This window comes from Podarcis raffonei, chromosome 1, assembly GCF_027172205.1.
Source record: "Podarcis raffonei isolate rPodRaf1 chromosome 1, rPodRaf1.pri, whole genome shotgun sequence".
In the NCBI taxonomy this organism is placed as follows: domain Eukaryota; kingdom Metazoa; phylum Chordata; class Lepidosauria; order Squamata; family Lacertidae; genus Podarcis; species Podarcis raffonei.
In genome coordinates, this window is record NC_070602.1 from 118,216,388 (window position 1) to 118,228,529 (window position 12,142).

Consider the following 12,142-nt stretch of genomic DNA (forward strand, 5'->3'; position numbering starts at 1 on the left):
ATCGCGGGGATTCGAACCGTCGACCTTCTGATCGGCAAGTCCTAGGCTCTGTGGTTTAACCCACAGCGCCACCCGCGTCCCCGTACTACCTCCCTTACTTTCTGTCATAATGTGATTTTTGTACACCTGAACAATTACCCCCAAATACTTGCATTTCCTCTAATTACTGAGTATGGGTATCACATCTGTTTGTCCAGGGGGCCTTGGATCTGTTTGGAGGGGGAAAGGGAAATCAAATTGTTAACTTTCCTCTTTACTTACACTGATAGGATCCAGAATCTTCACTGCTGCCAAACTGCCATCCTTCTTATGAGTAACTTTATAGACTTTCCCATACGTTCCCTTTCCAATGGTCTCAATAATTTCCCAGGTATCTGAGGGATCGGGTAACGATTCCAGCCCAATCATATTCTGATTATACTGAAACAATCCATAGAGTGGCTTCCTGCGGAAAGGAAATGGTTAAAGCAAAATATTACCGGGTTAGCTTCACATAAGCAACTCTCCTTGCCTCAGAGGCTGTCATGAGGAAAACTATGTTAATTAAGGGGGGTTGCCAAGTCTGGAAGCTAAATTGTGGTGACATCTAGGCTTCAGCTCCAATCCCTGCAGTCATTGACATTTAGAAGCCTTTATAACTTCTAATTTGGGATTCTATTGCAAGCAACATCTCACTATCCTGCCCATTCGTTTCCCAACACAGATGTTAAGTTCTTGACTTGGAAGAACATACTCTCTTCCACAACATAGCTGTCAACTTACAGATTTGAAAATAAGGGGCCAGCAGCCTCAAAAATAAGGGATCAGCAGCCAAAATAAGGGATTTTCAGAGCACAGGTATGTTCGACTTCTGAGCCCCTCCGAGCCAAAGGCAGAAAGCCCAGCCAGCAGCCAAATGAAGCCTCAAGTGGTGGTTCCCATAGCGCAGCAACCCAGCAAAAGGGATGCAGCGAGGAAACCACCGTCACCTCTCCGCTGGGAAGCGCTGAGCAAAGGCAAGTCCCCAGGCAACACAGCCGATTTGATTGGCACAAGGCATGCAAGCTCCACCCCCCAGTCGTTCTTAGACTCCTTATTGGGTGAGCAACGCAGCCAAGCAACACAGTTGGAGCCTCCCTCCTCCCTGGCCGGCAGGGAGGGAGGGAGAGGAGCTGCTTCCTTTGAAACCCGGGAAATTTAAGGGACATCATCAATAAGGGACAGCAGTGGGACACGGCGCTGGGATAAGGGACTTTCCCGCTAAATAAGGGACGGTTGACAGCTATGTTCCACAACCTTGTGTTCCTGCAGCTTGACCACTGAAGGTCTCCTGCGCCATCAAAATCCTCCACCAGTTTTGTCATACTGCATTTTATTGCATGCAACTCTCTTCTTGGATATATGGATGCGTTATAAGAAAATTTTCCTATTTATGCCCCACACATCTTACCGGGTTGCCCTAGCCACTCTGGGCAGCTTCCAACATACATAAAACTTTTTTTAGAAACTTCCCTATACAGGATTGCCTTCAGACGGCTCGGGGGTTGCTTAATTCCATACCCTCCAACATTTCTCCAAAGAAAATAGGGACATCCTAAGGGAAAGTTGGACAGTCTGGGATCAAATCAGAAACCGGGAGGGCTTCTCTAAATCAGGGACATCCCTGGAAAATAGGGACACTTGGAGGGTCTGCAAATATCAGCATCTCAAAACCATCAGAGTTGAACATTAACTCCCCTTCTGGCGGTTCTCTCGCTGCAAGAAGCCAAGTTACAGGGAACCAGGCAGAGGGCCTTCTCGATAGTGGCACCTGTCCTGTGGAACACCCTCCCACCAGATGTCAAAGGGAAAAACAACTACCAAACCTTTAGAAGACATCTGAAGGCAGCCCTGTTTAGGGAAGCTTTTAAAGCTTAATAGGTTATTGTATTTTAGTGTTCTGTTGGAAGCCGCCCAGAGTGGCTGGGGAAACCCAACCCGATGGGCGGGGTATAAATAATAAATTATTATTATATTATTATTATTACCAGCTTGAAAGGAACCAAATATTTACACAAATAAAATCCAGCTTCTCATTATTTTTATAACCAGCACTGGAAGTAGCAGTCTCCTCCTTAAGTGTCTATTCTGCATATGGACGCATGCTGTGGGTATAAAAAAAACATACACCCCTCATAATAAAATGCGCTTCAGAACAGGATAAAACCACAATTTGGTTGCAGGATGGCAATGCTTCTCTTAGTATGGAAATAGCCCTTCAGCTGACCTCCACAGGCTTTAGGCCTGATGATACAAGCAAGCTGTTCTCCCCCACCCCCTTTTACTTTTTTAAAGCTCCAAAATCTATAGCTGTTATGTACTGAATTGAATAGGATCCAAAATGCAGCAGTCTGATTGGCCCTAGAACAGTAGGATTCAGAATGCAGCTGTCTGATTGGCCCTAGAACAATAGGATTCAGAATGCAGCAGTCTGATTGGTCCTAGAACAATAGGATTCAGAATGCAGCAGTCCTAGAACAATAGGATCCAGAATGCAGCAGTCCTAGAACAATAGGATCCAGAATGCAGCAGTCTGATTGGTCCTAGAACAATAGGATTCAGAATGCAGCAGTCTGATTGGTCCTAGAACAATAGGATTCAGAATGCAGCAGTCCTAGAACAATAGGATCCAGAATGCAGCAGTCCTAGAACAATAGGATCCAGAATGCAGCAGTCTGATTGGTCCACAGGAGCCACCCAATCCAGCTCCAGGTGGAAATGAATCCACAACCTGATTGGCCTACAGGAGAATCCCGGAATTAGCCAATCACGTGGAGCCCATTGTGTAAATAATGTATATAAAGCAGACATTCTGGGGGAACTTCCATTCCTCCTCACCACTATGAGCTGAACATAGAGCATGAAATCCACTCTCGACTCCGAGTATATTTCAATAGCTTCCTGATACAAGATGAACAGGAGATAACTCTTGTAATTTCCACAAAGGATTTTTGCTCTTCCATTTTACAAAAAGATGCTTAGAAGAAAACTACAACCCCAGATTTGCAACATCTGTCTTTGTGCTCTAAAAACCTTTTATCTGCCAATACAAATTAACCCAGGCCTGGCGCGACAGTTTTGCAAAAGTTGAGAATAGAAGCCAGAACACATTTTAACTTCAGTTATATAGATAGCCGGTTCCCTGTCTAAGAAAGATGAGGGCGCAGGTATCATTCATTATTGGATAGATGCACCCTCAGTGCCAAAGTCGCGCTGCAGGCAAAGGGAGGAAGAACTTAGAGTCAATCTCTCACTCTTAATAATCGTAAACATTAACTTGACAATAGAGGATCATCTATAAAATGAATAGTGCAGCCAGAAAACAAATAAAGTACTGCAAGCCTCTACATCATTATACTTGTAAAGAATGTTAACTGGTAAGATTCAGACACAATTATAAGATTCAAAATTACAGTGGTACCTTTGTTCTCAGACACCTTGGTTGGTACTCAAACAACTTGGAACCCAAACACTGCAAACCCGGAAGTAAGTAGTCCGGTTTGCGAACTTTTTTTGGAAGTCGAATGTGCTCCGTTTTGAGGTTACGCTTCTGTTTTGAGTGCCGCGCTTCCGTTTGCAGAGTTACACTGAGGTCTGTCTGTTTTTGCTATTTATTTTGCATTTTTGTTTTTGCGGCTCCTTTTTTGTGACTGCGTGAAACCCAGTTCAGCTACTGATTGGTTGATTGTGTGACTGCAATACATTGTTTATTGCTTTCATTTTATGGATCATTGGGCTCGTTAGATAGTAAAATCCATGTTAAATTGCTGTTTTAAGGGTTGCTTTTTAAAAGTCTGGAACAGATTAATCCATTTTGCATTACTTTCTATGGGAAAGCGCGCCTTGGTTTTGAAACGCTTTGGTTTTGGAATGGACTTCCAGAACGGATTATATTTGAGAACCAAGGTACCACTGTAGCACCATTGTTCAGGATTGTTCTCCCTCCCGCGTGTGGTGAGTGGGGACCCTGTTGCAACAGTTCTTTGAATAAAGACCAGGCTTACTAGCCACTTTGCTTCTCAATATACTCCGGTTGGCCTCTGTTTATTTTCTCCTATCAATAGGGAATCCACTTAAGGACTATATAAGGGCCGAATACCCCGTAAAGGAAAGGGAGCAGTTTTTTCTTATAACAAGGGACATCAGGTTAGTAAAGGTTGGTATAAGTCAACCCTGAACAATAAAACTTCCACCAAAATGTAAGGCAATTACAGTGGTACCTCGGGTTAAGTACTTAATTCGTTCCGGAGGTCCATTCTTAACCTGAAACTGTTCTTAACCTGAAGCACCACTTTAGCTAATGGGGTCTCCTGCTGCCGCCGTGCCACCAGAACACGATTTCTGTTCTCATCCTGAAGCAAAGTTCTTAACCTGAAGCACTATTTCTGGGTTAGCGGAGTCTGTAACCTGAAGCGTATGTAACCTGAAGCTTATGTAACCTGAGGTACCACTGTTGTTGTTGTTTAGTCATTTAGTCGTGTCCGACTCTTCGTGACCCCATGGACCAGAGAACGCCAGGCACTCCTGTCTTCCACTGCCTCCCGCAGTTTGGTCAGATTCATGTTTGTAGCTTTGAGAACACTGTCCAACCATCTCGTCCTCTGTCGTCCCCTTCTCCTTGTGCCCTCCATCTTTCCCAACATCAGGGTCTTTTCCAGGAAGTCTTCTCTTCTCATGAGGTGGCCAAAGTATTGGAGCCTCAGCTTCAGGATCTGTCCTTCCAGTGAGCACTCAGGGCTGATTTCCTTCAGAATGGATAGGTTTGATCTTCTTGCAGTCCATGGGACTCTCAAGAGTCTCCTCCAGCACCATAATTCAAAAGCATCAATTGTACCGCAAAGCAAAACATGCGTCGGAATTAGCAATGCCAGATGTAAACAAATTAGCCAGTAAAACAATCAACAGCAAGATTGCATCAGCATTGCATAAACAGTTTCCAGGGAATTCAAAGGCCCTCTTCTATCACCAGTCCCCACTGCTCATTCAACACATAAGGGGACAGGATGTGTCAGACCAGTGAGCAAGGATAATAGAGCCACGCTAGCTCTTCCTGACCGATGGTGTTCTTTCCAGCACAAGCCCTCTGAAACTGTAAATATCTTTACAGTTTTCAGCAACAGTAGCTGCCTTTCAGTGGAGAATCATTATCCAGTCCTCAGTAACATAAGCCTTCTGGACAGATCGGCCCCGAAATTAGTTCTAGGCTCGGCTCCAGAGCCGTATTTTATTGAGGAGTCGTGATGTAAAACGCTACGCGTTTCTGGGACTCTGCAATGGGTGGTGGAGGCAATCCTAGCACTTGCAGCAGATACACTTGTGCAGCAAAGCAGAAAATATTGTTTTATTGTTCCATATGCACATCTCCACATGGTGCTGAGAGCGTCTGCATGCACAATTAGCTCTGGCACATCGGCTTTCACCACCACATGGAAGAGAGAAGGCTGAAGCTGCGTTTGTGGGATAATCAGCTGCGGCCTTTCAATGCCTCAAATAGAATAAAATTGCGAAAGAGAGAGGAGTGTTTGGCGAGATTGCAGTGCTTCCATGTTCATGCCTACAAACAGGCCAGATACTTGGACTGCTGTCACCTTCCATGAGCCTATAGGCAGAGGCAGTCTGGAAATCCACGTAGAAGGAAAATGTACAAAACAAACAAACAAACAAACAAACAAACAAACAATTTATTATTTATACCCCACCCACCTGGCTTGGTTTCCCCAGTCACTCTGGGCGGCTCCCAACTTGGCTTCTCGCAGCGAGGGAACCGCCAGAAGGCCCTTGGCGCTGGACCTCAGTGTCCGGGCAGAACGATGGGGGTGGAGACGCTCCTTCAGGTATACTGGACTGAGGCCATTTTAAAAAAACCTGGGCAATGGCGCAACACCCGCCCGTAACCACCAAGCCTTCCTCGATCTCCTTCCCCCTTTGTTTTGACAGATCAGGGAAGGCTCAGGAGTCACGGGCAGGCGGCTGTTGCCCAGGAGGGGCCATCCTGGTAGCGCACTTGGCTCTGGCTGGCTTCGGGAGCTGCTCGCTGCCGTGGTGCAGGAAAAATGGCAGGCGCCATGGCAGCAAGCAGTGAGCAGCAAGCAGCAAGCGGCTCCTGAAGCCAGCCAGAGCCAACTGCGCTAACAGGCTGGCTCTGGGCTGCTGCTGCCATGTTTCCCGGGGACAGATTGGTAAATCTGGGGAAATTTTGGGGATGGAATTTGTCCGGGGACAGATTTGCAAATCTGGGGACTGTCCCCGGGAACCGGGGATGTCTGGTAACCCTGTCTTAGCCTTTCTTCTGAGAAGGCCCACTCCAACTGTTGCATTAAATGTTCAACAGTATACCTGAAGGAGCGTCTCCACCCCCATCATTCAGCCTGGACACTGAGGTCCAGCTCCGAGGGCCTTCTGGCAGTTCCCTCACTGAAAGAAATGAGGTTGCAGGGAACCAGGCAGAGGGCCTTCTCAGCAGTGGCACCCGCCCTGTGGAACGCCCTCCCACCAGATGTCAAAGAGAAGAACAACTACCAGACTTTTAGAAGACATCTGAAGGCTTCCCTGTTTAGGGAAGCTTTTAATGTTGAACAGACTACTGTATTTTAATACTTTGTTGGAAGCCGCCCAGAGTGGCTGGGGAAACCAAGCCAGATGGGAGGGGTATAAATAATAAATTATTATTATTATTATTATTAATAATAAAAACGCTGTGCATTTATGTTTCACAGGGTGCGAAAGAAGGGCTTTGCACCTTTATACAATATGCATGTGTGCTTGGGCCCAGGGTCTTTTGCTTCACCATCCCCACTACTGTTGCTACTCAGCTTCAAAAATAATAATTAAATAATAATTAAAAATGTCCCTGCATTCATTGAAAAAAATCTGGTAATCATAGGCTAAGAGTGTAAACAAGCGTCAGGGATGGGGAGGAGCTTGAGGATTGGGCAGAGGAGACAGGCGGGCAGAAGAAGGATCAAGGGGAATGGACCAGTGATTTGTGGGGTGATGTGCCACTTTAAGGCAGCTGCTGGAGGAGGAGAAGGAAGAAGAAGAGATCAGGCAGCTCTCCTCGGCACAACAGCACACGCAGCCCTTCTCAGCCAGCGTTTCCAGGCCACCTTGGCTGGCGCAGCTGCCCGAATTGGTGTGCCTGCTTCTGGAAGTGTGCTTTCAAGCGGTGTGCCCACTTCCAATGTACAGCAGCAGCGGAGGCTGCAGCGAAGGCCGAGGCGGCGAGTGGAGGCAGAGGCTGGACACCCAGGCTTTCAAACAGAAGCTGAGCCAGCTTCTGTGAATCCGGGATTGGGTGGTATGCAATTTACCTGGCTCTTTAGGGTACATGTGGTGGTTTTGCCCCAAAATCACCCCCTTTGGGGAACACGTTTTTCAAACAATCAAATGATAGATCCTCTAAGTGTCTCTATTTTCCAGGGCCGTCCGCAATTTGGAGAAGTCATCCCAGTTTGCTATTTGATCCCAGAATGTCCCACTTTTCCTTAGGATGTCCCTCTTTTCATTGCTGAAATGTTGGAGGGCATGGAATTATCCATCCCCTGAGTCGTCTGAACAGTACTGTACAGTATAGGGAAGGTTTTGTGTTTTTAAAATGTCTAATGTTTTGTTTTTATATATGTTGGAAGATGCCCAGAGTGGCTGGGGCAACCCAGTGAGATGTGTATAAATAGGAAAATTATCATTATGGAACGGGACATCCCTATTTTCACCAGAGAAATGTTGGAGTGTATGAAATGATAGGACAATTGCTACAAGCAGACCCCAAACTGGCCCTACCATCTTATTTTACTCCTCAGATCAAGAACATTCTCCATTTATTAAATGCAGTTAGATTAGTGATTGCCATTGTGCTTATGGACAAATTAACCATCTCACAAAAGCAATATTGATTGGGGAGGATGGAAGACTCACACCTTCTATACAACATGGCATCCTTTTATTAGCTTCGTTAAGACAATCGAACATGCTTTTCACCCTCCATCGACTCACAGAACCTTATGGAGAGACACTTCCATTTGATTGCCTTTCTTGGAACGTGTAAAACTACAACCAGCCACTATTTTTCTTTCTTTTCGGTACAACTACTAAGCTCTGTTTTCCATGTATGGCTACGTTTCGCTACTTGACATTAAAAATCAATTTTTTAAAAAAGTTTTATTTATTTAAGGAGAACTTATGGCCTAAATTTTCACACCAGGAAGGGGATGGACAGGAGGACAACCAAGTGGGGAGAGGAAGAAGGCTTTGTAAAAAGGATGAATACATAATGCACAAATGCCATTACATGAACTTGGGCTTAATTCTTACTCTCCAACATTTCTCCGATGAAAATAAGGACATCCTATTCAACATCATCATCATCATCATCATCATCATCATCATTATTATTATTATTTATACCCCATCCATCTGACTGGGTTGCCCAGCCACTCTGGGCAGTTTCCAATATATATATAAACATAATTAAACATTGGGGACGTGGGTGGTGCTGTGGGTAAAACCTCAGTGCCTAGGACTTGCCGATCGTATGGTCGACGGTTCGAATCCCCGCGGTGGGGTGAGCTCCCGTCTTTCAGTCCCAGCTCCTTTCTACCTAGCAGTTCGAAAGCACCCCTAAGTGCAAGTAGATAAATAGGTACTGCTTTCTAGCGGGAAGGTAAACGGCGTTTCCGTGTGCTGCTCTGGTGCTGGCTCGCCAGAGCAGCTTCGTCACGCTGGCCACGTGACCCGGAAGTGTCTTCGGACAGCGCTGACTCCTGGCCTCTTAAGTGAGATGAGCGCACAACCCTAGAGTCGGACACGACTGGCCCGTACGGGCAGGGGTACCTTTACCTTTAATTGAACATTAAAAAGCATCCCTATAAATTCAGGTGTCTTCTAAAGGTTGTAGAATTACTTATCTCCTTGGTTTGGGAGTCACAATAACCAGACCCTCCAAAATTTCTCCAATGAAAATAGGGACTTCCTAAGGAAAAGTGGGACATTCTGGAATCAAATCAGAAACTGGAACGGCTTCTGTAAATCCATGATTTTCCTTGCTCTGTAAAGTGCATGAGGCCACAACAAGACTTCCAAGCTTTGCAGATGTTTATAACAGATTGTCACAGAGAAACTCAGAGAATGATAACAAAACAAACAAGCAGAGGCTAGATACCGCCTTTCTTTTCTTTGACGGAGTTCCTACTTCACACTAGCCATTTAAATTGTTGCACTTCTTTGCAAGATTTTTTTTGAATTTCTACTTAAATACTAATATTTGCCCTTCAGTGAAGTTCGATGCATTTCAGAAACTGAAGCAATGCACACAGAAGCAAGCACCTGCGTCCAGTCAAGTCCCATGCTTATCCAATGCACAGAATTGCAGTTCGGCTGCTCCAAATAAATTGCACCATTGTTTTTCAGTGTATATATGTGTAAGAGAGAAAGGCAGGGAGCACAAATAGGTCAAAGAGCAGCAGCACATAGCACAACCCTATACTAAACCATGAATCAAAATTATTCTGCCACAAAACTGAGAAATCAGCTAGCCACCATTCTGAGAAATCAGCATGAAAAAGATATTGAAAGAGAACAATCAAATCATTTAACTAGTTGGATATTATACCCAAGTCCTGCAGTTGATAATGGGAGCAACCCATTCCCCATTCTACGGAGTATGAATTAACAGCCATTAGTCTAGCAATTCTATTAAGCAAATGAGATTTTTCTGCAGCCTCAAAACGTTGTACAGCTGAAGAACACGGTACCACTTAGGTGAAACGGCTGTTTGGGTGATTTAACTACAATTCCTGTAAGTTTAAGTAACAGCAACAGCACGTGCAAAAAGGGAAATAATCGCTGGCATTAGCTAGCAGAATTCAGCTCTGCCCTAGGGCATGGTGCTGAAATGAAGTTTATAATCTCCCGAGTCCACTCGGTTACAAACTGCAGGTGGCAAATCAAATAGCTATGAACTATGTTCCCTGTATGTGAAAATCAATACCCGAGAAGGTTCTTTGGCTACACCTCCTTTGACAGCAATTTAACAGCAAGGACAAAACACATGTGCCAGTGAAATGTGAGATGTAAGGAGGGCGGCCGGCTGCAGCAAAACAGTGACCCTGGCAAACCAAAATCAGTCTCTCTCCGCCTTCTGCTTGGAAGTGTTTGGGAGGTAGGGAGTGTGCACAGGTGAGGAAGGGAAATCTGAAAGGAAGGGAAACTGGAAAGAAAATAATAATAATAATATCACTGCAGACTTAGCAGGAGCTACCATATTTTTCGTTCTATAAGACACACCAGACCACAAGATGCACCTAGTTTTTGGAGGAGGAAAACAAGAAAAAAAATATTCTGAATCTCAGAAGCCAGATCAGCAAGAGGGATTGCTGTGCAGCGAAAGCAGCAATCCCTCTTGCTGTTCTGGCTTCTGGGATAGCTGTGCAGCCTGCATTCGCTCCACAAGACACACATACATTTCCCCTTACTTTTTAGGAGGGAAAAAGTGAGTCTTATAGAGCAAAAAATACAGTACCTAATTTTCTAAAGCCAGCTTACATGATGTCGCGCTTTTGTCCCACAAACAGAGGACCAGACTCCTTCAGCATTTAAACGGTTGCCTCCTTTCCCCCAAGGAAGACTTTCCTAAGTGCTATGGAAAACAGCTCCTTCTCCATATTTCCTTCCCGGCGTGTCCCCTGCAGTGCTCGGCACGCCCGGCTTGTGCTTCTGACTTAAGATCCTCGCCGCGGAGGGCACAGCTCAACTGGTGCAACCTCCAGCGGCTTCGCTTCATTATTGCTGCAGATTAATGTGACACTAATTGGTCCTGAGGCTGATCTATTTATCGAGTCTTTTACACGTATTGGGCTGCAGAATAAAAGCCACTTAGCTATTAAGCGACCAGCAGCAAGGGCTGGCTGTTTTATTCGCTCCTTTAATGCATTTGATTATGGCTTTCCAAGGCACCTTTTCGCTTTGAAGGGCAACTGGTCACCTCTCAGAATGTTTAAGTGACAGGTTTATTCGTTTTTCCTTTTTGAGGAGGTTCCCCCCACCCTTAAAAATAGCCATCAGTCTTGGGCCATTTTAAAAAAAAGTGAATATGGACTAGACTCCTAAATGCAGATTATTGTTCTTGCTCAAGATGAAATATTTCGTCGTCAGGCTGGCTATTATGCATTCCCAGCGTGTGTGCAGAAGCCTAGCGTGACACCAATTTACATAATTTCTCTTCTCCAAGCAGCTTCAAACAATAATAATAGGCATCTGAGATAGAATCTATTAATTTTAAAGTTACTTTGGCAGATATCTTTATGGAGCAACTTATCAAAAGGAACCTCCCGTTAAGATCCATAAATTACAAATGCGTTATCACTTCCAGGCCATTTTGGGAGTCGGGGAGGTTTAATTCCAAAGAGACGAGAGACAAACGTTTCCAGGTTTCCCCTATGGGAGCAGCTGGGAGAAAATGGCAGGAGGAGACGAGCATCCAATAATTACCTACATCAGCAATGAATTGGAAAATTAAATTAAGTCGGGACTGTTGTGGGTGGTTCATTGGCTGGGGAAGAGACATACAGACACACACATCAAAACTGGGTTTAGCTCAAGGCTGTCCTAGGAGATTGCCTAGCCTAAGGCAGCCCATTGGCGGTGGCTGGAGCAGAGAAAAAAATACAGTGGTACCTCTGGTTGCGAACGGGATCTGTTCCGGAGGCCCGTTCGCAACATGAAAAGAGTGCAACCCGCAGCGGTGTGTCTGCACACGCGCGGGTTGCAACTCGCTGCTTCTGCACGTGTGCGTGACGTCATTTCACGCTTTGCACATGCGCGAGCGGTGAAACCCGGAAGTAACCCTTTCCGGTACTTCTGGGTCGCCGCAGGACGTAACTTGAAAGGACGTAACGTGAGGTATGACTGTACTACTGCTTTGCCCACATATGAATGGTAGCCAAGAAAGGTTAAGATGAATACAGTATAGATGTGGGGATTCAGCTCAGCACGCAAGAACCTTCAAAAAATAAATAAATATGTGAACCAATCCACGACTGTCCCTCAGAATTCTCTGAATCTTGCAAGTAATGTCCTCCAGCCAAGTAATGTGTAAATAAATGAATAATAAATAATAAATAATAATAAT

General features: G+C 45.1%; 1 protein-coding gene across 1 annotated transcript in view; it reads right to left on the minus strand.

Annotated features, from left to right (window-relative positions):
- MYO3B (myosin IIIB) overlaps positions 1-1,343 on the minus strand; it is a 259,294-nt gene extending 257,951 nt beyond the window's left edge. The window contains exons 1-2 of the mRNA XM_053375945.1: positions 1,276-1,343; positions 262-445 (exon numbers count right to left, since the gene is read on the minus strand). Coding sequence (XP_053231920.1) covers positions 262-445; positions 1,276-1,343 — 252 coding nt within the window. The remainder of the gene's footprint in view (positions 1-261; positions 446-1,275) is intronic.
- Between the last annotated feature and the right edge of the window lie 10,799 nt (positions 1,344-12,142).